The following is a 25,282-nucleotide window of genomic DNA, read 5'->3' on the forward strand; positions in this document are numbered from 1 at the left end:
TATATCTCCTTCCCCTCCCCCTCAAAAGAAAAAGTCAAGTAAAAATAATCTCAGCTGAGATCTATCTAGCAGCTGTGGTTTCCTCACTATCTCCTATCAGCAGGGAGGTGTTTCTTATCTGATCTCTGGGACCCTGACTGGCTTTCAGCTGTTGAGAAACTGGTTTCCTTTCTAGTGCTATATTTATTTATATTGTTGTAGATATTGTGTATATTATCTCCTGGTTCTGCTTATTTAACTGTGTGTGTTTCTCTGAATTTTCATATTCATAAGATCCTAGCGCTAGAGTTGGAAGGGACCTAAGGGTGTCTTGTAGGTGCTTAGATATCTGTCTCAGCCCTCACATTTTATAGATGAGCAGCCTGACGCCTCTGGATATTAAATGACTTGCCAAAGGTCCCACTGGTACCAAGCATGCATCAGAGACAGAATTTAAACCCAGGGCCTCTGAATCTAGGGCCAGTACTAGTTATTCATTGGTCTTACTACACAACAATATTCTATTATATTCCTATAACACAGTGTGTCCACCCCTTCTCCAATTGATGGACATCCCCTAGATTTCCAGTTCTTTACTTCCACAAAATTGGTGTACATTGAAACTTTCTGTTGTTTTAAAAAAAAAGAAAAAGATGTTTTTTATCAATATCATTTGTTTTTAAATCACCTAGAGGTTCCCCTGCATCCTGTCTTTTTCCGCTCCCAGAGAGCCATCCCTTATAACAAAGAATTTTTTCTTAAAAGAAAAAAGGAAGAAGAGTAAAATTTCAGCAAAGTTGACCAATATACTAAAACAATGACATTATATATAATGTGCCACACTTGTGACCCTCCTACTTCTGCAGAAGAACAGGGGGAGGTGTCTTCTCATCTCTCTGAACCTTTCCATTTTGGAGCCCCTTGAGATACACCTGTATTCCTAGGATTGGTGTTACTAGATCAAAGACAATAGGTCGTTTACTGGCTCTTCTTGCCACTAAACTAAAATTCTAAATTATTTTCCAGAATAGTTGGACCAATTCACAGCTTCACCAGCAGTGAAGCTAAGCAGTGCACTTCTCTTCCCATCGACCCTCCAGTATTCATGGTTTTTGTTTTGCGTCATTTTTGCCAGTTTTCTGGGAGTGATTCACATTTCTCCTATTATTAGTGATCTGGAGCATGCTTTCCTATGGTTGTTGATAATTTACAAGAATTACTAACCTAGTCAGGCTTCCTCTCCTCCCCTGGCAATGGACTGTATTGCATATCAGTTGTCTGATAGGGTAGGAATACTGGATGGATTTAAAGTCTGAGTACCTGGATTTGAATCTTGTCTTGGCTTTTGACTTGGAGCAAATGACTTCATAGAATCACACAATCTCAGAGTTGGGAAGGAGTTTAAAGTACCCAGTTCAGCCTCTTCCTGAAAAAGAATTTTTTCTACAATAACCTGGGATCTGTGAACTTTCAATAAAATATTTTGATCACTGTATTTCAATGTACTTGGTTTCCTTTGTAGTCCTCTGCATTTTATCCTGTGTGTTTAAAACCATTCTGAGAAGGGGTCCATAGGTTTCATCAGATTCCCAAAGGGATCCACAGCACAAAAAAAAAAAAAAAAAAAAGAGAGAAGTATCGTTCTACAACATACCCAAGAAATGGTCATGCAGCTTTGGCCCGAAGATGTCCAGTGAGGTGGTGGTAGTAAGAGGCACAGATCTTACAAAAAGTTATCCATCCCAAAGTTTAATAATTAATCATTAGGAAAGGTTTTTCCTTACGTCAAGTTGAAATCTTCCTCTGCCACTTTCACCTGTTGCTTATACGCAGCTAGGTAGTGTAGTGAATAGAGTACTAGACCCAGAGTCAGTAAGACCTGAGATCAAATATTAACCGTGTAACCCTGGGCAAGTCACTTAACCTCTGTTGCCTCATCTTCCTCAGCTGTATAATGGGAATTATAGCAATAGCTATGCTGCAGAGTTGTTGTGAAGATCAAATGAGATGATGCTTGTAAAGTGCCTGTCACACAGTAGGCACTATATGAATACTTATTCCCTTCCCTGTTCTGCGCTCTGGGGCTAAACAGAATAGTCTAATCCAGGCGTGAGGAACTTGCGGCCTCCAGGCCACATGTGGCCCTCTAGCTCCTCAAGCCTGGCCCTTTGACAGATCCTAGTTTGGATCACATGTGGCCTGGAGGCCGCAGGTTCCCCACCCCTGGAATCCCTCATTCACATGAAATCCCTTCAAATACTTAAAAACTGTCATGCGTCTCCTAAGTTTTCTGCCCTTCAAGCTAACTGTGCTTAGTTCCTTCAGTTAATCCTCCTATGGCAGGCTTTCCAGGCTCTTTGTCACTCTGCTCTCACTTCTGTGGATATTCTCCAGTTTGACAATGTTTTTCCTAAAATGTTGTGCTCAGAACTGAATTCAATTCTACAGAAAAATGATATAGTCATATACACTCAAGTTTTTTCTCAGGTACACATACGTAGGTTGGGTCCCCACCTTAGCCCTAACTTGCCAGGGCTTCCCTTTTCTCGTCTGTAAGAAGAGGCCCTTCTAGCTCTAAATCCTATGATGCTAGAAATGTTTATTGAATGAACCAAACTTATCATGTGCTCGTTTGTATGTCTAGGACGTCTGCCTGTCTCTGTAGAGCCCAGGTTTGGAATGTGTGATGGTCCTGCTGGTCCCCTCCTGCTGATGCTGACCTGTTTCTGCAGATCATGTACACCAAGAAGTCTTTGGTAGGCTCTGTAGTGACTTAGGCTGGGTGCATCAGAGACAGAGAGATATTATCTGTGTTGGGGAGACAGAGCTGAGCGCCAGAAAAGAGATCCCAGTTACAGTGATCTCGTATTTGGTGTCCCCCATCCTGCCCCTCCTCCCCAGTTTAAGACCTGCAGGAAGGTGAAGGTGGAAGAGAATTCCCTGAGGATCAAGAATTGGTCTGCGAAGATCCACCTCCAATTTTCTGAGCTTCCAGGCAGAGACTGTTAGATAGGAGCAGATACTGGAGCTGTTGGGCCTGGAACAAGTTTTAAGCATCTTGTGTGGGGAAATGGTCCTTAAGCAAAATCAGAATACTCAGGAAACATCAAGGGCTAACTATGGAAGACTTGACTTTGGCTTTCTTGCTGGAAGAGAGAGGTGAGAATTACAGAGACAGGGTGGGGTGGATGTGAATCTGTCCAATATGGGAGAAGAAAACAACACAGGCAGGACATGGGAAAGAACAATATAAACAGCTGACTTGATGCTTTCCCTTCCTATTCCTCTCTTCCCCAACACATGTATACTTATATGCCCCAGCGTGATCAGTGATTTCCAGTCCCTGAGTTGGTCAGATCCCATAGTCATAACTATATTGGTCCCTAATCGTACACTGATTTCCAGTTTTTATCATGCCCAAGGTGTGGAAACATCTCTTTTTTTCTTAGTTAAACTGAGACAAGATTAGTTTTTCAAGGGGGTATTTGTACTACAAAACTAGGAAGAAAGAAAATTAACTTTTGTTATCATCCAAATAGAAACATGGACTTGATGAGTTTTTTGGATGCCAGGTTGAGTTTGTCATTCATTGAAACCTGAGATCTTTCTCCCATGAACTCTCAGATGCATCACCTCCAACTTATGCAGTTGATTTTTTTGAACCAGAGTACGTGATTTCACCAGGCAGTTAGGTGGTGCAGTGGATAGAGTGTTGAGCCTGGAGTCAGGAACACATCTTCCTGAGTTCAAATCTGGCCTCAGACACCCAGGCACACTACTGTGTGACCCTGGGCAAGTCACTTAACCTTGTTTGCCTCAGTTTCCTCATATGTAAAATAAGCTGGAGAAAGCAATGGCAAACTACTCCGTATCTTTGCCAAGAAAATTCCAAATGGGGTCACAAAGAGTTGGACAAGACTGACATGACTGAACAGAAACAACAACATGATTTCACATCTATCTCTATTTAATTTCATTTCCCTCCATAAAGTCTGCTCTGATGCCTCATCATGGCACAGAGGTAACTCTTGAGTTCTGGGACAAGCTAAAGTTCAACTATATTAGTGAGTACCATCCAGGAGAAAGGCTTGTTCCTGCTCTCTAAGGACCAGCCTAACTAAATATGGTGAGGCTCATTAATGGGATGTTAGTCACTTGGCAATGAATTCTTTGATATCAGTGACCTATGAAGCAGAAAGAAATGCCCTAGTTTTGTGCAACATCTTCCCTTCCAATGTCAGAAAAGGTGGCAGAGGGCGCTAAGGACTGTGCCATTTTTAGACTATCTACAAATATGATAATTATTAGTATCCTGAGAACAGAAGACATAAAGAAGTTGCATCCAAACAGAATGATGGCTCATAGTCTCCCATGGGAGAAAGAATGAAAGAGATAGTGGAGTTGGTTTCATTGTGAATGATTCCATGGGACGATTTTTTTATCTTGCCTTGCAGTGCTAATGATGAGCCTATGCAAGGGGGTTACCAACATGAAGATAGTTACAGCTTATGCACCAGTGTCTCTTGCAGAGGATGACAATGTAGAGAAATTCTGTTAATGACTTGGTAAGATCCTCCAAATCAAGTCAAACATGTACCTTGATATTGGTGATTTCAAGGTGATATGGAGCTCAGATGAGGACAGCAAAAAAAAAAATGTTGGAAAGTGTGTTTTGTTATTAAGACATGAAGTAAGCCAGTGGCTTATAGATTACTCAGAAGCCTCATGCCTATATATCATGAATACTTCTTCAAGAAGAGACTCAGAAGACTAATTGGATATGAAGAACACCAAGCAAACAATGAAACTGACTGTTTTGTCAGGTAGTATATAAATCGGTGGTTATCAATTAAGCAATAACTATCTGCTTGTAGTCGTATCATTAATTGGTTAGATTAAATATCAAGATCAATACCAAAGTAGAATAAAGGATAAATGTGACAATAATGGGATCTCCAATATGACCTACTAAAAATCTGCTGATTCTGAAAAGTGAGAAAAGGACAAAAGTAAAGACACTGAGTCTGATTATTTCTTAGAGACGTTTAATCAACGTAAAGTCATTGCCAGAACATGGAGAATGAAGGAGCCTAGGACCTGCCTTAACTGGGAAACACAATAGCCAAATGGACAGACATGGAGGCTAAAGGCCAAACTAGTTTAGAGTTCAACTCCATTTGCAGAAAATTCTGCAAATGGCTAAAGGTTATAAGCAATATCCTTGCAAATGACAAAATTTTGAAAAATAAGTAACATCTGTGTGACTTGGTCAGAATCTTCACAAGCTAGACTGTTGAACTAAATCTGATATGAAATTAAGTAGGCATAAATGTAAAGCACATGGGTTCAAAAAAGTCATGACGTAGATCATATATTTAGATTTGGAAAGGACCTTAGAGGTTTCTTAATCCACTGTATATTTTACATGTGAAAGAACTGAAGTTCAATTTAAATAACTTGCCTCGGGTCCTACATAGGACAAGTGACTGAGATTTGAACCCATGTTCAATTCTTTCTATATGCTGCCTGTCAGCTTCCTGAGTACAAGTCAGGGAGGCTTGCAAGTTAGTGTTTTCTCTGAAAAAGATCTATGGCTTTTAGTAGACTACAAGTTCTAAAAACTTCTATTTAGTGTCTACTAGTGCCCTGTGCTAGGTATGGGAGGAGATGCAGAATTTATGTGACATAGTCTCTGCCTTCACTAAATTTCCTTTGTTTATGAAGACACAAACACAGATAAATTCATTAGAGAATTACAAAACAGGTAACTGTGAGGTCTGAAGGGGGTATCAGTGATGGATTAGAGCATCACAAAAGGACAGTCATGGGCATTGAGCTTGTCCTGGAATTGTATTGGAGACTAGAGAATGGGATAAATTGCATTTTGGAAATCGTGTAATGTTTTCAGGGATCCCAAATTACTTGGTTATATGAAAGCCCATTATTCAAGACCCATAATTTCCTTGTGATGGTATTGTGGGTATAAATGATGGAATAGTACTATCTTACAGAAGAATCAAAATTATTTGTGATCCAAAGGCCATTGTAAAAACATGTGAAGAATATATTTCCAATAGTATATTAACAGAGATGACTTATGTGGGAAAAGAGTTACAATAAGCCTTCAAGGACATGCACTAATGGAAAAGGAGTGTCTGTGTGCTAAATGCAAGGAATAACAGATTCCCTTCCCTTTCCCTCTCTCTCTCAAGTACTGTACTGGTATCCATGATATATTGAAAGAACTGGAGAAAGGCCTCTAGCAAAGTGACTGGTTCCTCTATGTAGAAATCATAAGAAGACATGGATAAGAATCACAGAGGATATGAAGGTGCAAGTCAGTTTCAGTCTGCATTGGCAGAGGGAGTTCTCTCATTTAGGAGATCATGGACCCATTGGAGTGTCTTATGAAATATGGCCTATTAGTCTAGCTTGTCAAAGCCTTTTGGGAGCCTGCATTGGCCATCTTGCTCAGTTTCCTATCATCTGTATGAGAAGCATGCTTTCTCTGCTTCCATCCAAGATGGTAGTGACAATAGACAGTGTTTCCATAGTACTATCATGCTGTAGTCTTCTAGGTTGGCATTGCTCCATTAATCTCTGTTCTTTGAGTCTGGTCCTTCAATCAGTTACTAAGCCTCTACCTCTAAAACCTTTCAGGTGATATATCTCCATTTGTCCGTAAGATTATCACAAGACTGTCAGATGTTTTGCTATAATCCAGGTATCCTATGTCCACAGCATTCCCTGTATGAATTTAGTCTAGTAAGCCTATCAAAAAGGAAATGAGGTTAGTCTGCTGTGACTTCCTGTAATCCCTCTCTGCTTTTTCACTTTGAAGTGCCCAGAAAATCTTTTTCATAATGAGAAGCAGCATTGTTTAGTGGATAGAGCTAGGTGGCTCAGTGGAGAGTCAGTAAGTCCTGAGTTCAGATTTGGCCTCAAGACATTTACCAGCTGTGTGACCCTGGTCTAGTCATTTAACATCTGTCTGCCTCACTTTCCTCATCTGTAATGTGGGGATAATCATAGCACCTATGTCCTGGTGTTGTTATGGGGGTCAAATGAGATAATATTCATGAAGTGTTGAGCGTAGTGCCTGGCACATAGTGGACACTTAATAAATGTTTGTTTCCTTCTGTTGTACCTTCCTTTCTAAAAATATAAGCCTTCAGTGCTCCGGGCAAGTTAAGACTTTAAGTTGTATAGTAGGTACCAGTCAGCATTGGTCCTACTCTGGTGAAATCACAGGTCTGATGAAAAAAAATGCATTTTAGCATTTTCCTACTAAGTGAATTCAAGCTTTCTAGTCCATCCTCTGAAGACGCTGAATCTACTTTAAAAAAAAATCAGGACATTTGTTAATTTTTATTCCTGTTGGACTGCGCCATGTTTTAGTCTTGTCCCAGATTTCCGGGACAGCTATGTGTTTTCATATCAGATATGACATCAGTAGAAGGACTGGTTGTTCTTTTTTTAGTCTTTGGCTGATGACAAAAGTCTTAATCATATTGACTGTCTTACAGGTGCCTTTGAGTAGAGTTACATCTTGGCACCCACTCTCAACCAACTCTTCTGAGGATAGAGAAATGAGAGTAAGGGCAGTTGGTATAGTTCAGATTGGGGGTTCTAGGATGGATTTGGACCTTAGCTTTTCAATCACTCACTTTTCCAGAGCATCTGCCAGAATCACATGGGTCAGGGTGAGGAATCTACAGCCCCCAGGTCACATGTGGCCCCCTAGGTCCTCATGTGTGGTCCTTTGACGGAATCTAAACTTCACAGAACAAATCCCCTTAATGAAAGGATTTGTTCTGTAAAACTTGGACACAGTCAAAAGGCCATACCCAAGGACCTAGGAGGCCACATGTGGCCTTGCGACCACAGGTTCCGCACACCTGATTCATGGGCCAATACAGAGCCCCATGAACATTCTCAGCTCGCCACAATGAAGACACCAGGAGAGCAAAGCTTTGGCCTCAAGGCTGCTACAGTGGCAGTCCTACTCTACACCTGGGGCAGGCCCACAAGAGTAGCTGACACAGTGGGGCACACTGAGGGAGAAATAAGAAGTATTTTCCAAGCAAGTCAAACCACCCCCCCACCACCCTGAGCACTTGCTACCTCCTTGGGAAGAGCAGTGTCTCCCCAACCACCAGACCTGCCTCTACCTAGCCACACAGCCATCACTGAGGGGAAAAATTGTAGAGTGGGGGTCCACCATCTTTAACACCACAAGCAACAGCTGCTGACTAATCACCACCAACAAGCAGGTGGGCTTATGAACCTTGGAAGTGGTAGCACATTGATCCTGCTTCCAGCTCAGCCCTCACAGTCATCATCTCGGGGAGCAGCCCCTGTGGAGAAGGGGCCAGCCAACTACCACCTACAGGGCAGGCAAGTCAGCCTTGCTGAAGTAGCACCCAGAAGGCAAGGCACCACCTTGACTGCAATCTCCCTTTAGCCAGTGGAGACAGCCCAGGACCCAAGAGCCTGGGGAATAGCAGTGCTCCCTACCATCGTCTTGGGAAGCAAACCTTGCAGCGGTACAGCCCGGCTACTGCTTCTGCAGGTGCTGAAGCCACAACTACTGAGGACCTGGACAAGAAAGGTCTTTCCACCAGTGCCACCTTGGCTCTGTCAAATGGCTCAACATCAAACACTGATAGGAATTTTATCAGTGGAAATGACATTAAGATGAGACACGCCCCTCTGCTTTGCTGCTGTACTTGAAGGACCTTGGGATCTTTCCATCTGATTTCTGATTAAAACCATCCATATGTGTTATCTCCTCCATCAGAATGTGAGCTCCCTGAAGGCAGGGACTATCTTTCTTTTCTATTTGTATCCCCAGCATTTAGCACAGTTCTTTGCACATAGTAAATGTTTAATAAATACTGTTTTCATTCATTAATTCTTTCATTCATTCATTCCCAGTCTCAGATGATGTCCCTGTCCACTCGTGGTGAACTCTGTACATCACTGTGTGTTCTGGTTATAAGTAGTAATGCTTCAACTCCATTTCCAGGATCTGACCCCAAGGGGCTGTTCCCCATGACTGTGGGACATATCACATAGCACATAAAGGACCCAGTTGTGAATTCAGCCTGTGTCCTAATCCCCAGACTATAGGTCTGGGCAAAACCTGAAACCTCCTCTGGCCACAGAAATAGTGTCAGGAGGTCTTGGAAATTAATGTCCCTGATCTCTCTCTTTGCTCCTAAGAGGGGGTGGGGCAACTTCTGTGCCCTTTTTGATCTCTTCCTCTGTAGATACCATCCTGGAGGTATGTGGGCAATTTATCCTGGTAAGTTTGGGAGCTAAAAGGCAGGACTGGTCTCTCTCATCATTCCTTTCTCCTTCCCCAGCTCTGCTTTCTGAAGACTCTGCTCTTTCCCAAGAAAGGAGTCTAGAGGAAGAAGAAGTAATGACTTCTGAGTTTCTGACAGCCAGGATGCAGGTGAGTTAGGGCTCCCTCTCTTTTGAAATGCCATTTCCGTTTTCAAGTGTGACGCCATTTTCTTCCTTTGCTCATCATCTCTTCTTTCATGTAAGGTCTATAGGTGAACCTGAGGATTGATTACTTTCACCCAGAAACCTCATCCTATTCTGTTGGATGATGTAGAGCTGGCATTTGAGCAGGGCAGGAAGCTTAGGGATCAAGTAGATGCAACAGATCTTAACCTGTGGTCTGTGGACTTGTTTTTTTAGAAAAATATTTTGATAACTGTATTTAGGTGTGATAGATTTCCATGTATTAATATATTTTATTTTATGTATTTATAAACATTATTCTGAAAGGGGTTCATGGACACCACCTGGCTGCCAAAGTGGTGCATGACACTGAAGAAGTTACACATCCTTGATGTATACCAATCTCATCTTCACATGAGGAAATCAAGGACCTCCTAGAATCAGAATGAGTTTCAGAGATCGGTTGTGCCTTATCCCTTATTGTTCCTTAGCCATTTTTCAGTTATGGACATGACTCCTCATAACCTCATTTGGGATTTTCTTGGCGGAGTACTTTGGAGTGCTTTGCCATTTACTTCTCCAGCCCATTTTACAGATGAGGAAACTAAGGCAAAGGAGGTTAAGTGCCTTGCCCAGGGTCACCAACCTAGTAAGTGTCTGAGGCCAGATTTGAACCCAGGAAGATGAGTCTCCCTGACTCCGGGCTCAGCATTCTATCTACTGCCCTACCCAGCTGCCCTGTCTCTTATTTCCTGTTATTTTTCTACCCAGTCGCAGATTAGGCCTTTAAACTGCTTAATGTATTTTCCCTAGCTGCAGTTCTCCAAGCCTATCTTGTTCTAGCATGACTGTCTCTATGCTAGGCAGTCTGGGACTAGGTCAGTTTCTTTTATGTGTATTTCTTATGTATAGAGGCACCTAGATGACACAGTGGAATGAGCACTGGGTCTGGAGTCAGGAAGACCTGGATTCAAATCCAGCCTCAGGCACTTTCTAAGTGTGTGACCCTGGGTGAGTCACTTAACCTTTTTCTGCCTCAGTTTCCTCAGTTGTAGAATTGGGATAATAGCACCTATCCCCCAGGATTGTTATATGGATCATATGAGATAATATTTGTAAAGCCCTTAGCACAATGCCTGGCACATAGGTAGGTGCTTAATAAATTCTTCCTTCCTTTTCTCCTTCCTGTTAACTATTCTCAACCTAGTGTATAATTTCTGAATTTGTATGTTTTTTCCTCATTGTAGAAAATAGGCTTGTTGTCTGTAATGTGCAGAGATAAGGAAAGACTCAAGAAAAAGGAAGTAGATGCTAGAATTGGACATCAAGATAATATGATTGTGGCAGAATAGGAAGGATTTGTAATTAGGGAAAATTGGAGCAACTGATCACTGGGACCAAGGAAAGTCAGAAGTCTTAGTGCTTGGAGTCTGAGGTTCAGTAAATACTAAAGTGTTAGAAAATAGTGGAAGGTGAAAGTCCCAGAGTCGTAAGAAGTTGGTTTTGTTCAGCTGATCCCAAAGCTCAGAACTAATCCCTCAGAGGCCCCAGTGTCCTCTAAAATGTGCACACAGCACATCAAAATACTACTTGACTCTACTAACAGTTTCATCTGAAATCTACTGCTATAATTATATTAACTGGATCTTCAACAAAGGAATCTTTTATTTTGGTCTGCTTGGCACTATGGGTGAGAAAAATGCTAAACAAGACACAGTCTGCTCTCATCAAGCATGTTCCTTTTTGAATGCCTTTGGTGGAATGATTGGGAGGGCTCAAGTCATACTCTTCCCTTTTATATTTAATTAACTTTACAATAAAAATATTTATAATACAAACAGTTGTGTTATACAATCTCTCTTGCTTTCAATTTTAAGTGATTAAAATTAAATAGTCCAATTTTTTTTTAAAATAAAATATGGCACAAGATGTGAATCTATACCAGTTTTTCCATATAGCTGTACAATTTTCCCAACAATTTTACTGAAGGAATTTTTTTTACTTTTTAGCTTATTATTTTTGGGTCATTAGGTTTATCAAACCTGAATTCAGTTCAAGTATATTAGGCTGTATATCTGGCTTCTCTGTTCTTTTCCACTGGTTATCCACATTTTTAATATGACCTGATTTTTATGATAAACTCACTACACTAACAAACAGTAACTCACTACACAGTCAGTCAGTAAGCATTTATTATTAAGTGCCTTTGTGCTAGGCAGTACAAAGGCAAAGATGAAATAACCCTTGCCTTCAGGAAGCTACTATCCTATCAGGGGAATCAAAATGTGTGTTTATATTCATATAAACATGCATTTAGATATACACATACATATAGCAGGTTATTAATAATAACTAAGAAAACAACCCAAGCAGAGATGATTTATTGGTTAGGCATTCAAAAAGAATGGGTCAGTGGACTCCCCACTTTGTCCAAAGGCCCTAAATGCAGAGTAAAGCAGATTTTTTTGCCCCCAAAAGTAATTAAATAAATCCCCAAAGTCCAGTTAATTATAACAAAAACAATTAACCAGGATACAAAATTAGGTCATCTATTTCTAATTGGAGGAAAGTTTAGGGGCTTTCCAAGTTGGGAAGGGGACAGGTACATTTTGGGGTCCCCTATTCGTAAAATGAAAAAATGTTGATTAATTACATCCACCTGCCTATATGAAACAATAGATGACTTATATAATCTAGTTTCCCATGGGTGAATAACAGAAAAACAACAAAATGAAGGAAAATACATGCGGCAGCACAGGATGGAGTCTGTGTTCAAAGGTAGAATCTGATTGGTTCTTCGGATTCTCACACTAAAGTAACTTCATTTTCTACGTGGTCTTCATTTTATTTTAACATAGACAACATCACATACTGATGAAGATGATAAGATGAAGACCATGTATAAAGCACAGTTTTATACATTATGTTATATACATACATGTGCATATATGTATATAGTTACGTGTATGTATGTAACTCCTGTGTGGAGTGCATCCACTTCTCTTGCTCTCTCTTACCACACCTTCCCTTGAACCAGCAGGTCCAGAGTTTCTAAATAAAGACTACTACGACGTGGCTACAATTCAGATTCTTCTAGGAGCCTAGGGACAAACTTGTGGGAGATTGTACCCCTATTTGCTTGCCTTTTCAGTTCCTGAGACCTCACCATTGTGTTTCCTGTTTATATAAAATTAGCCACACCATTAACTCTTAAACATAAAATTATTACTTAACAAGAAGATAAAGTCAATAAGAATGATTATGAATCTATATATGATGCAAACATGCCACAGTCCCCCTATAAACCTGGACTAGTACACGCAGTGTCTGTAGACACAGAGAAACCCATCAGGAGGGCACACGAGTGGGAAAATCCATGTATCCAGGGCAACTCTCCTTTGAACGGCAGGCCTTGACGTCCTTGGTCCTTTCAGAAACAATCTGCTCAACTCAAAGCTGTTCCTCTTCTAGCTGCTTCCTTTCTGGCCCTTATCACTGCCCTGCTGAGCAAAGTCTCTTCTCTTCTGTCTCTGAACTGATGGAGCAGTAATAAAATTTTAAGTCACGTCACTCTCAACGAGGTGATGAAAAAGTGTAACACTGTTGTGTCCAGTGGTTCCCATAAACCATAAAACTGCAGAGTTCCTCAGTTTGGTTCTCTGCATAGTGCCTGAAAGCCCAAACAGTCCTTTACCCAGTAGGCTTCTGTTCTATTTAATCACCCCATAGCCTCTTAGAGCAGGCAGAGTGGAACTCACAGTAAAACTCAAGTTGGCTCTCTGAGTAATGTAGAAATGCCCAGCCATTCACTCAATGGGATTCAGCTTTGGCCAGTGGGCTCCAGGTTTCTTATAACAAACTAGTTGCAAAGCTTGTCTTTTCTCCCCGTTCTCCCTTTTCAAAGCAGAATGGGCAGTAGAGAGCAACCAGGCACCTGAGAGAGGATTTACCACTCAGGTTATAGGTCGAGCTGGAGGGCAATAGTTTAAATTGCATCAGAATTCAGCTCTCTTCCAGTGAGTTTACAGGTTTTCTTGCCAGCCTTAGATCCAGGAAGACCTGGGTTCAAGTCCTGTCTCTGACACCTACTGACTAGGTGACTTTGGGCAAGTTACTTAACCTCTTAGTGTTTAAGCAACTTTTAAAGACTGTGAGAGGCAGAGAAGATGCCACCCTGCATTGGCAAAGGGGGTTTCCTCATAAGGGAAAGCTCTTTACTGGTGAAATCACAGATATGTCCCTATCCCTAAGTAAATATATAAAATAATGCAGTATAGCCATATTTCAAGGATCTGTGATTTCATCTCCTTCCCATCTTAGTAGATGGCATCATGAGAGTTCTTGTGACCAACAAGGGTGATAGCAGGGGCTGGATGGAAAAGCAAAATGTGAACCAAAATCTGAACTCCTAGCAAGGCAGAAGTGGCTTCTGATGTGACAACAAAAATCTGAAGAGGATAGAAATCGATGCTTAAAATGAAGACAGCCTGTGCTTAGGGAGTGGTACTTTCTTAGAATGAAGAGAAGTAGTGAGGGGTTGACAGATCAGAGAGTCATAGAACCTCAGAATTAGAAGAGAGCTCTGAGACCATCCAGGTCAACCCATACCTGAATAAGAATCTCCTGGTCTGGAAGTAATGGCAGAGAACCAGGAGGAGGTTGACCATTCTACTACCCATCCCTTTCAATAAGAGGCGATGGAAGCTCCAGAGAAGAAGGTAGCAGGGCATGAGGTGAGGTTCAGGAGAGGCAAGTTTTTATTATGGTGAGGAGTTAGAGGGAAGGTGGCACAGAGATGCAGGATGAGATTTCCTGCAGTGGATTGGGAGTTCCCTGGAGGTACTACCAGGTATACATTGGACAGGACCTCTGTTATAGCTGGCTCAACAGTTGTGTGCAGTCCCTCATTACCATCTCCTTGGCCTTTCATGAAAATCTAATTAGTTTTCCTTTCTCAGTTATCTTTCCTATTCTAACCTATCCTTCAAATTGCTCTCAGATTCATCTTTCTTGTTATAAGATTTTATCATCCCTGCTTGAAAAACCTTCACTAGCTCCCTATTCCTTACCAAAGAGGGGAAGGGAGGGGAATAAGCATTTATATAGCACTATGATGTGCTAGGCACTGTGCTAACCCCCTTTATAAATATCTCATTTGATCCTCACAGCAACCTTGGGAGGTAGGAACTATTAATATCTCCATTTTAGAGTTGAGGAAACTAAGGCAAACAGATGCTAAGTGACTTGCCCAGGGTCCTACAGCTAGAAAGTATCTGAGACCGGATTTGAACTCAGGTCTTCCTGACTCCAGACCCAGTGTTCTATCCATTGCACCATCAGCTGCCTCTCAAATAAAATTCTAACTCCATGGTACTCAGTCCATAATTTGGCACCACCCTACCATTTTACCTTCATCTTACAGTATGCCTCACTTTGTACTGCCTACTGGACTTTGTAATGGCCTTCCTATTCCCACTTCTGCCTGTTGAAATTCTGCCCATCCATTAAGGCTCAGCAGAAATTCTATCTCTTCACTTGTTTACCCCTTCCTCTCCAGTTAGACTTGGTCTTTCCCCACCTTTGACCTTCAGAGCACTTTGTTTTATCTTCTTTCACATGTTTATCATCAATTGTTTTGTATTATAGTTATTTATATACATCTTCACTTGATGCACTGCCCTGCCCCCAATCCCTTCCCAGGTGTGGCCCATATAAGGACAGAGGCCAGTTCATTTAGTTTTTGTGTTTCTTCCCATACCTGGCATAGTGCTTTGTATGAAGCAACTATGGAGACCTGGGATGAATGAATCACTGGTTTGGAAGAGAGAAGATCTGGCTTTGACTTCAGCTTTCATCACTTACTAGCTCTGTTTGACCTTGGGCAGGTTAAGTAACCTCCCTAGGTCTTTGTTTCCTCATCTGTGCAATGATAGTTGATCCCTGGTCCAGGGGCCCTTCTGGCTCAAAATTCTAGGATTGTCCGCAATCATATTAGTGGTGTGGTTCAGAGGTTAAAAGGAAAATGCTTTGGGGCACTTTTGGAATTTAATTTGTGAGCATGTTTTTGAGAAATGAATTAAAACTATCTAGGCATGTGCCCTCGGGGTCTAATTCAAAGTGAGTAGGTAGATATTTAAACATTTGACTTGAGTCATTCGGAAACCTAAACACTATGGGGACAACTCCCTCTACTGTGATCTTGTTCGCTTCATGTCTTCCCAGGGTCCGTATTAGGAATTGTCCAAGGCTAAGCAATATGCTTGGTATTTCAGGAATCAGTGACATTCAAGGATGTGGCTGTGGACTTCACCCAGGAGGAGTGGAAGCAGCTAGACCCCGCACAGAGGGACTTATACAGGGATGTGATGTTGGAGAATTACAGAAATTTGGTCTCGCTGGGTAAGAACATCATCCAACTCCCATCTCAGAATTTGCCCACAATTGAAGTGTTTTGATTTGAACAATTTGCTTGGGTTTTTGCTTGATGTGTAGAAATATTCAGCAGTAACTTGGCCTATAGGGAGAGCCAGCATGGCATAGTGCATAGAGTACTAAGCCTAGAGGCAGGAAGACCTGGGTTCAGATCCTGTCTCAGAAAACTTACTGGCTGTATGAATCCAGGCAAGCCACTTAACCTCTATCTGCCTCAGTTTCCTCACCTGAAAAATGAAGGGTTGGACTTGATAACCTCTGAGGCCTCTTCTAGCTCTGAATCCATGAACCTGTGATTGTGCGGTAAATTAGTACCATGATCTTGTGATCCCTTTAGGGTCAAGAATCACAGATTTTCAGAGTTGGAAAAGACCTTCGAAGTCATCTAGTCCAACGTATACCTGAACAAGAACCCCTTTACATCCTACCTGGCCAGTGGCCATTCAACCTTTGCTTGAAGGCCCTCCAGTGAGGCAGAGCCCACTGATTCCCAGAGAAGCCCATTCATTACACAGGAACAAGGTGTTAGCTCTTTGTTTTTTACAACTGGAAATCACAGCTTCACTTTGCTGCTCCTGGAGAGGTTGTACATTCCCTACTCTCTGTTACCCTGGGTCAAATAGATATCTGGAGACATAAAAAAATTCCCATCCTTTTAGCAAGCAGCATGTTATGTGAATTATTTTCTTTCTGAGCTCAAATCAGTTCTGAATCCCATTATCCCTAATATTTCCCAGTACTTAGTACATGCTTGGAATATTGAAGTCATGTAAAAAAAATCTTGTTACATTAAAGTAAATGCAGTTCACATCCTCCTTTAAAAGTCCACCCTTGAAGTTGTACCACCCTTTGGGACTTCCTGATATGCCTCCTTTTCTCTCAAAAGGAACAGGATTGGATTGAGTTCTCAGATGGTTCTCTGTCCCCAAAACTTTCTCATTTCTTTCTCCTTGAGCAGGACTTCCAGTTTTTAAACCTGAAGTGATCTCCCAGCTGGAGAGAGGAGAAGCCCCATGGACTCCAGAACTCCCAAGAAGCACTTGTTCAGGTGAGTCAGTGAAAATCAAGGAGTAGTTGTTAAGGAACACTTTATCTGACCACTTAGTAGGCAGCATCTTTGAAATGTTGAACAGGGAAGTTCTCAGAGACCCATAGACTAGAGTGGAGAAACGCTGTGTCTGTCCAGTGTATTTCTTATGTATCTTCACCTTTCATTTAAATCACTTTCCTACTTTCATTTCTTTATTCCTGTTTTCTTCTTATCCAAGATAAAACTTCTTTTTTTTTCTTTTAAAGAAAACCAGCTTGATAATGTAAGTTCCATACTTTTCTCAGGGCTTGACATTAGGTTTATCAATCTCTCATTTACAGAAATAACCTGTTTTCCCTTTCTAAAAAGTTAGACCTTTCCCCAAAGTTCACCAATTCTGCTTTTCCAGTAATATCGAGTTCTCTCATTGTAATTTGGTAACCAGGCAGCTCTGTGTGTTGATTCTGTCTTCTCTCCTATCTTGGAATCCAGTTGTCTTTTAATAATGCTTATTTTACCTTTTTTAGATTTATGATCATTCTTCTTAATCTAGAACTCTGGAAATTAGAATGTATCATAAAGCAATTTACTTTCTCAGAGACAACAGGGGCCATTAACATTTTTCTTTTTGTTTCAGGTTCTTTTAGTCAGGAGACTAAGTGGGAAAACAAAGACTCAACTCCAAAGCCTGGGTTTTGTATGGGAGAGACATCTAAGGAACTTCAACTCTCACAAGATGGGTACTGGGATTTCAAGTTGGGATCATCTTGGGAATATGATGTTAGGTTAGAAAGGGATACAGACAACCAAGAAAGACCATCTAGGCAAGTGATATTCATCCCCAGAAAACCTTCTGGCAAGGTGAATATTAATGAAGGTAATACATATGGTTTCAGTCTGGGGTCAATTCTTGATCCACAACAGCTGTTCGCTACAGGAAAAAGTCTTCATCAATGTGATATGCTTGAAAAAAGCTTCAAACAGTTTTCAGAGCTAATTAAGTGGAATAGAATTTCCTTAGGGAAGAAGCTTTTTAAGTATAATAAATGTAGGAAGCCCACCAGTTACCATTTAGACTTGGTTCAGTATGATGGAATACCTATTGGAGAGAAACTTTATGAATGTAATGAATGTGGGAAGGCCTTCAACTGGATTACACACCTTACTGAACATCAGAGAATCCATACTGTAGAGAAGCCCTATAAATGTAATGAATGTGGGAAAGCGTTCAGCAAACACTCCTACCTTAATCAACATCAGAATGTTCATACTGGAAAGAAACCTCATAAATGTAACGAATGTGGGAAAAACTTCAGCCAGAGGGGACACCTCACTGAACATCAGAGAATTCATTCTGGAGAGAAACCTTATAAGTGTAATGAATGTGGGAAGGCCTTTGGCCAGAAGGCACATCTTACTGAGCATCTGAGAATTCATACTGGTGAGAAACCCTATCAGTGCAGTCAATGTAGAAAAGCTTTTAGCCAGAACTCATCTCTCATTCTGCATCGGAGAATTCACACTGGAGAGAGACCTTTTGAGTGTAATGAATGTGGAAAAGCCTTCAGCCAGAAGGGACATCTTACACAACATAGGAGAATCCACACTGGAGAGAAACTCTTTGAATGCAATGAATGTGGGAAATCTTTCAGCCATGGGTCATCCTTTACTTATCATCAGAGAATTCATACTGGTGAGAAACCATATGAATGTAATGAGTGTGGGAAAGCCTTTAGCCAGAATTCATCCCTTACTCTACATTATAGAATTCATACTGGAGAGAAACCCTTTGAATGTAATGAATGTGGAAAAGCCTTTAGGCAGAGGGGAAATCTTACTGAACATATGAGAACTCATATGGGAGGAAAATCCCTTTAGTGTTCTGAGTGTGAGAAAGCCTTCCGCCACAGAGGTGATACCTTATTGAGCTCTGGAGAATTCATGCCTGTGAAGAACCTCAGTGAAACGATTAAGGGAGGGTCATCACATCAGCCGTCAGTCCATTTGAAACATCAGATAACTCATACTGAAGAGGGTGCCCTGTGAATGTTTTGACCATGGGAAAGCCTTTAGAATCATGCATCAGAGACTTCATGCTGGAGCTTAACTCCGTGTAGAGATGCTATAAGGAAAACATTATGAAGACTTAACACCTGTTCAGTAGGGTATCGGTATTGGACCTGTGATTTCATTGGTCTGAGGAGCTGAGTGAGAACACTCCTCTACTGATGCAAGTCAGCACCTCCTCTGCAACTTGCAGTCTTTGCTGATTTCCTTGGGCAGTGGAAGGTTAGGTGACTTGCCTGGGGTCACAAAGCCAGTATGTATCTGGGGTCTTCCTGGCTTCAGGGCCACATTCAACTATACACTAGACCACACAGGGAGGGTAAAGATTTCATAGTTCATCATTTGTATGTGTTTGTCATCTGAAGAGAAAGATAAACCTGTCTTTTCTTGTCTCGCTGTCTTCTGTTAGCCACATTAGTTGACATCAGGTGGCTGCAGAGTGATCTATGGAGAATACATTGTGTATGCTGATTTAAGTGCTGCAGTCATGCCTAAACTATTATAATATTCTTTAGTAGCCTGGTTAAACTTTAATAACTTGCTAGAACAAAAGAAGAAGAACCTAAGGTGGCTTTCTTGCTTGAGGGTGTGTTTTTGTATGTGGATGTATGTGTGGGTGTCGTCGTATGTGTGCACATTTGTGTTTGTATGTATGTGGGTGGAGAAGTTGCTAGAGACTGCTTAAATGAGAGTCCTTCCAAAATGAAAACATATTCTTCCTGGGCCTAGAAGGGTCCGGTTTAAGCCTGTTGTCCTGCCTAGAAGCATCTAGTGTCAGAACTGGAAAGGCCTTTAAATTAGATCACTGTTACCTGTAGCAACTAAGAATAGGGCTGAGAACAAGGAAGGGGGTCTTATATTCTACTTCCTAAAGCTAGAAGAGGTGGAAGTTTCAATGAGAAACCAGTGTGAGAGAGAATCTGTGAGCTTTAAGCACAACTGACTGAGAATGGGATCTGTGTTTAGGAGTTATTGCAATGACCCTGGGTCTACAGTTAATCTGTGGTATGTTCAAGACCATTCTAAAGATATCAAGGTATAGACAGATTATTAGGCTCAGTTTTTGGTGAGCACAGGACTTTCATTAGTCACCTGTACACCTGGTTCTGATACCTCATAGGCCTCAGTGGGCTTACAAATCTGTAGCAGAAGCAAAGCCTTGTTACATAATTCTATCATGCTACCTACTTGCCCTCCCTCTGATATTTCCTTAAGTTCCTCCCTAACTCCAGTCCGTATTCTGCCCACCCACCCAGTTCCATGTGCCCCGTGTGCACTTTTGGTCTGTCCTCTAATAAAGCACAACGTCTTGACCTTAGAAGAGGTCCCCTAGGACCAAATAATACCTTTGCTCCAGTTTCCCCTCTTTTTTCTTATACACCCAATAACCATAGTAATAAGACAACTAACCGATGTTAATGTAGTACTATAAAGTGTTCAAAGAGCTTTGCACACATCATCTCATCTGAGCCTCACAACACCACCACGATGGCAGGCTCTCTCCCAGTAGGTATGTCCCCAACCCCTAAGCAGTAATCAGAACACAAAAAAAGCTATCACATTACCCCTTTTGGGTTTACAACTCCATAACAGAGCAAGCCAGGAGCAGCAGACAGAACAATCCTTGACCTAACTTAGGATCTGTTGAACAATGTGAAAAGTGTTGCCCAGTAAATATTGCAGTATTTTTCCCCCACAGCTTTCTCTATCCATGTCTGGTTTGGTCTTTAGGTAAATTTTAGTAGTCCCCAAGGGTTCCATCCAGTTCTACACATGATTTCAGTAGGAATGTAGATTGAATAGCATCCCTCTAGACCACTTGGTGCCAATGGGAAGAGTTCAGGCATGGAATGAAGTAAACAGGAATAGTATTTGTTATTAAGCTGATGGGCTACCCTTTGTGAAGAGTCTAGTTCCCCAGAGTGTCCAGAAATGGAGCCCTTTGGATGATAATGTTACTCACTTTTATCCTTAGCACTGGATTTGAAGTCAGAGGTCTTCTTTGAATCTCACCCCTGCTATTTATAACCTGACCTTGGGCAAGATACTTAACCTCAGTGGGCCTCAGCTTCCTCAAATGATCAAAATGATCCACTTGTTTCGGCCTTTTCCACTTGTTCCACATGTTTTGGCAGTGTTCCTTGGTGTTGTGTAGCCTGAGGTCATGCACAGTGCAAAGTGCACATGCCTTGTGTTCAGAACCAAAGCTGCAGTGAAGTTACACCATGCAACATGGTGCAACTGTGTAAACTATATGTTTACACCTCAGATTCATTATGAGTTTGATTTTTAATTAATTTTTGTGGTTTTGCATTCAAAAACCTTTTACTGTTGCCAAATTTTTCAAGACCCCTTATGGGATCATGACCCACAGTTTAAGAAGTGCTGGCACAGGTGATTTCTAAACTCCCTTCCAACTTGAAATCCATGATTTCATATAAGCTTTTCCCTTTTATTCTACCAGCCCCTCAGGTCAGTGGGAGGATAGAAAGGCATTGGGGTGGCTCTCTCTCAGCAGATTTCAGCATAAGTCCTTGGAGGGGAAGGATCCTAAGTGCGCTGTTACTATATGTCTTTTGTGTCTTCATGGCATGCTTCCACCAGCTCAAGTCAATGTGTTTTGACTGAGACTCAATAGGCTCATGTCTGCCTACCTGAGGACCCTTGGGGAATCTTCCTCAAGCTTCACCACTATATGGTCCTCACCCTTCCATCATACGGATACATTATACCTAAGACAAGATCTCATCCATTGTTATCCATCTTCTCTGTCTGCCTGGAGATGCTACCCCCTCACTTGATAATACATTTTCCCTGCTTTTTTGACTTCTTAATCTCTGCTTTTTCTCTTTGTCATCATTCATACCTATATATTTTCCACTTACTAGTCCTGATTCCACTGGGCTTCTTCATTATTGTTTTCCTTCTTTTCCTTCACATTTAGTTCATAACTTCTGCAATTTTTCTTTTTCTTTAGATTTGGGAGAAATGACTACCCTGACTATACTATCTTCATCAAGATAGTGGCCACTCTAATTTTATTTCTACTTCTTCTTTGGCTTATAATTCCTCCACCTCCACCTGAAACAACCACTTCAGCTCCTTCAGCTGCCATTACAATTCATCCAGCCCCCTTTCCCCAGCATACATATTCTCAGGCTGTCAAGGAGAGGAGGTCTGACTTCCTCCTGCCAATCCTTGGCACAAGCCTTTCTCTGCTGCAACCAAGTTGGGGTGATGGGCTTGATGAAGGTTTCTTCATATCAACATTCTATTTAGACCTCTGTGATTGATGTGTATTTTCCAAGCTCCTGCCTACTTGGTTGGTAATTCCCCTGCATTATGGTTAGCCAAGTCCAATTTCCAGCTCTGTTAATTGCTGTCATTCAGAACCACCACATTACCTAGTAGAAATCTCTTTCCCCCGATACCATTTCCTGACACCTCTTTCCTTTCTAGATCAACCCCCAACCCCCACCCCTATGTCTAGCCATTTCTGTCTTTCCTCTTTACTATATATACCCTTTGGAACATCTGCCATTGGTAACCCAGTGCCATTTGACCTGTATCTCTTATACACACCTCCCAGTAACTGAAATATGGCTTTGTCCCATATACACTATCTTTTGCCAACCTTTCTAATCTTGTATACTCCTCTTTGTGCTCCACTGCTCCTCACCAACCCCCCCGCCAACTCGTAGGACTTTGAGGAATGGTTGGCATGTGATGCTACCACTGGATTCACTTTTCTACCACCATTCGGTCTTTCTTTTTGAACTTTATTAGATCCAGTTGTATGACTACCTTGTTCATTATTGCTGCTATCTATAGATCTCACTTCCACAGCATCTTCCCACTCCTATCAATCAATCAGTAAGCCTTAGTAAGTGCCTCCTATGTGCCAGGCACTGTGCTAAGTTCTAGGTATACAAAGAATATTGAAAGTCAGTTCCTGCTCTCGAGGAGCTCACAGTCTAATGAAGATGACAACATGAACATAACTATGTGCAAACAAGGATAAATCAGAGATAACCAGAGGGAAGGCACTAGCATAGGGAGATCAAGAAAGGCTTCTTATGGAAGGTGAGATTTTAGCTGAGACTTGAAAGGAGTTAGGCAAATGAGAAGGTGAGATAAGGGAGAGTAATCCAGACATTGAGGACAGTCAGTGAAGATGCCTGGAGTCCACTCCAGACTCTTCTCATTCTATTCTCATAATATCTTATACCTTTCCCCTCTATTCATATTGCCGCTATTATGAGACTCTCTTCACCCCTTGCCTGGACTACTGTAATTAGCCTTCTATCTGGTCTCTGTTTGTGGTCTAATGTCTTCCTAATCCATCCTATATGCAACTGCTTTGACCTTTCTCATGCACAAGTCTGACCATAACAGTGTCTTGGGCAAAAACCATCATTGGCTTTCATTATCTATACAAGATTCAAAATTCAGATTTTTCACCCTCTTCAGTCTGACTCCGGCTCCATTTCCGGACATATTTCATGCTACTTGCCTTTGCATAATATGTTATCACCAGATTGTTCTACTGAACAAATCTTGCTGTCCTTTCACACCTCTAAACATTTCTGTAGACTTCTCTGCATGCCTGAAATGCCCTCCGTATCCCTTACTTTTGAAATTGCCTCTTCTTTAAAAGCTTAGATCAGGTACTACCTCCTTCGTCAAAGCTTCTCTAATCTACCGCATCGAAAATGTCCTCTTAGCCCTCTGCCTAGATCCTGCCTTTGCCCTCACCACATTCTCCCTTGTATATTTATTAATATACATGTTGTCCTACTCCCTTTAGATTGTAAATTTGTTGCATGCTGTTTTTCCATTTTTGGATTCTCAGTTTCTCGCACAAAGCTTTGTACAGACACTTAATAAATTGCTCTTGAATTCAATTATTTTTGAGTGATCATTCTGATTGTCTTTCTGGTGGGTCATGAGGGTGAGTGTGTGACCTGTATCCTACATGAAGCAGGTTGCCCTATTGAAATAAAGGAGGCGGGGGTGGCCGGGGGAGCTTATCTGCTTCACCAGTATGCACACTCCTTTTTATTTACAGTAAATCTCGCAGGGATATGTGTGTGTTCATACCTATGCCCTCAAATAAATTAATTGAGATGATTAATGACTTCAGTAAAGTAACGGGGTATAGAATACCACAGTAATTGCCGGCATTTCTATGTAACAATAATAAAAGCGGGGTGGGGGAGGAGATAAAGAGGGTGTAGCTGAGAGCCTGATTATTGGCTCTGACTATGGGGGTGTCTTAGTACTTCACAAAAATGCCAACAACTGCGAAGAGAGTGAAGGAAAGAGTCATAAAAGTCGGAGTAAAACTCAGTTTCATTAATGTCCAGGAAGATCAATGCCTTGGGAAGGAAGTGATCTCTCCCATCTATTTGGGTGTTGATTTTCTGGACACTACATAATGATCCAAATCTGCAGGAGGTGGACGTTATCTCACAGTGAGTGAATTCTCCCTATACCTGAACCAGGAAAATAGTAACACTACCTCAAACTAGCGTTCCCAGTTCCATAGGTGACAAGATCTTGTCACAATGCTATTCAATAAACTCCAGGGACTCTCTTTTACCTTCAGGATCAAATGTAAAATCCTGCGCTTGGCTTTGAAAGCCCTTCATAACCTAATCCAATAAAGTCAAATCTAATAAAACATTTATTAAGTTCTGTTAGAAATACGCTTGACACTGAAATTCATGTGTCAAGGTCAATTTATTATTATTGAGGAAGCCAAAGGAATTGCTAAACATTCCTGACCAGAAGCGAACTCTGCCCTTCTTTAGGAAGAGGGAGTACTGCTTACAAAACTCAGATCAGATTGATGTACCATCAACTCAGTACCTCCCCTCAGAGCAGATTGGTGCGCTCCCTTCTAGGTCACAATCTTCCCTATATGCCCCCAACATGCAACTACTTAGCATGTTCCTCCCTCCTCCACATACATCCCATGTTCAAAAATGGCAGAAAACTCCTCCCTGTGGGTGTGTGAGGTAATATTCAATTAGCCAATTAAGCATGCATAGAAGTCATTTGACCCAGTTTTTTCTTCAACCCTGACCATTATTTGGCCAGTTTAGACCGGTTTTCCTAACACCCTGAATCCGTGGTTTCTGCAAAACCACAAACTCTATTCCCATTGGCTGGGGACACTCATCCTGGTTAATTTTTACTCCTTCTTTGTTCAAGCTGACACTTCATTAATTATTCTGTGGAACTCAATTCTTCTGTGGAAACCTAACTTTTACCCATCTCTCATTTAACCATTGTTAA

At 41.4% G+C, this 25,282-nt stretch overlaps 1 protein-coding gene across 2 annotated transcripts in view; it reads left to right on the forward strand.

Moving 5' to 3' along the window:
• The window catches only part of LOC118855384 (zinc finger protein 501-like), a 28,315-nt gene extending 4,427 nt beyond the window's left edge, over nucleotides 1–23,888 (forward strand). Inside the window, exons 1-5 of one of the 2 annotated variants that reach the window (XM_036765478.1) lie at nucleotides 3,113–3,138; nucleotides 9,348–9,439; nucleotides 15,726–15,852; nucleotides 16,844–16,933; nucleotides 17,553–23,884. In XM_036765478.1, coding sequence (XP_036621373.1) covers nucleotides 9,407–9,439; nucleotides 15,726–15,852; nucleotides 16,844–16,933; nucleotides 17,553–18,793 — 1,491 coding nt within the window. In that variant the 5' untranslated portion in view covers nucleotides 3,113–3,138; nucleotides 9,348–9,406 and the 3' untranslated portion in view covers nucleotides 18,794–23,884. Of the gene's footprint in view, nucleotides 1–3,112; nucleotides 3,139–9,347; nucleotides 9,440–15,725; nucleotides 15,853–16,843; nucleotides 16,934–17,552 lie in introns of those variants that run through there. The other variant, XM_036765484.1, reaches the window with a different exon arrangement.
• The last annotated feature ends 1,394 nt before the right edge of the window (nucleotides 23,889–25,282 follow it).

The sequence above is a fragment of the Trichosurus vulpecula genome, chromosome 1 (genome assembly GCF_011100635.1).
Source record: "Trichosurus vulpecula isolate mTriVul1 chromosome 1, mTriVul1.pri, whole genome shotgun sequence".
NCBI lineage: Eukaryota > Metazoa > Chordata > Mammalia > Diprotodontia > Phalangeridae > Trichosurus > Trichosurus vulpecula.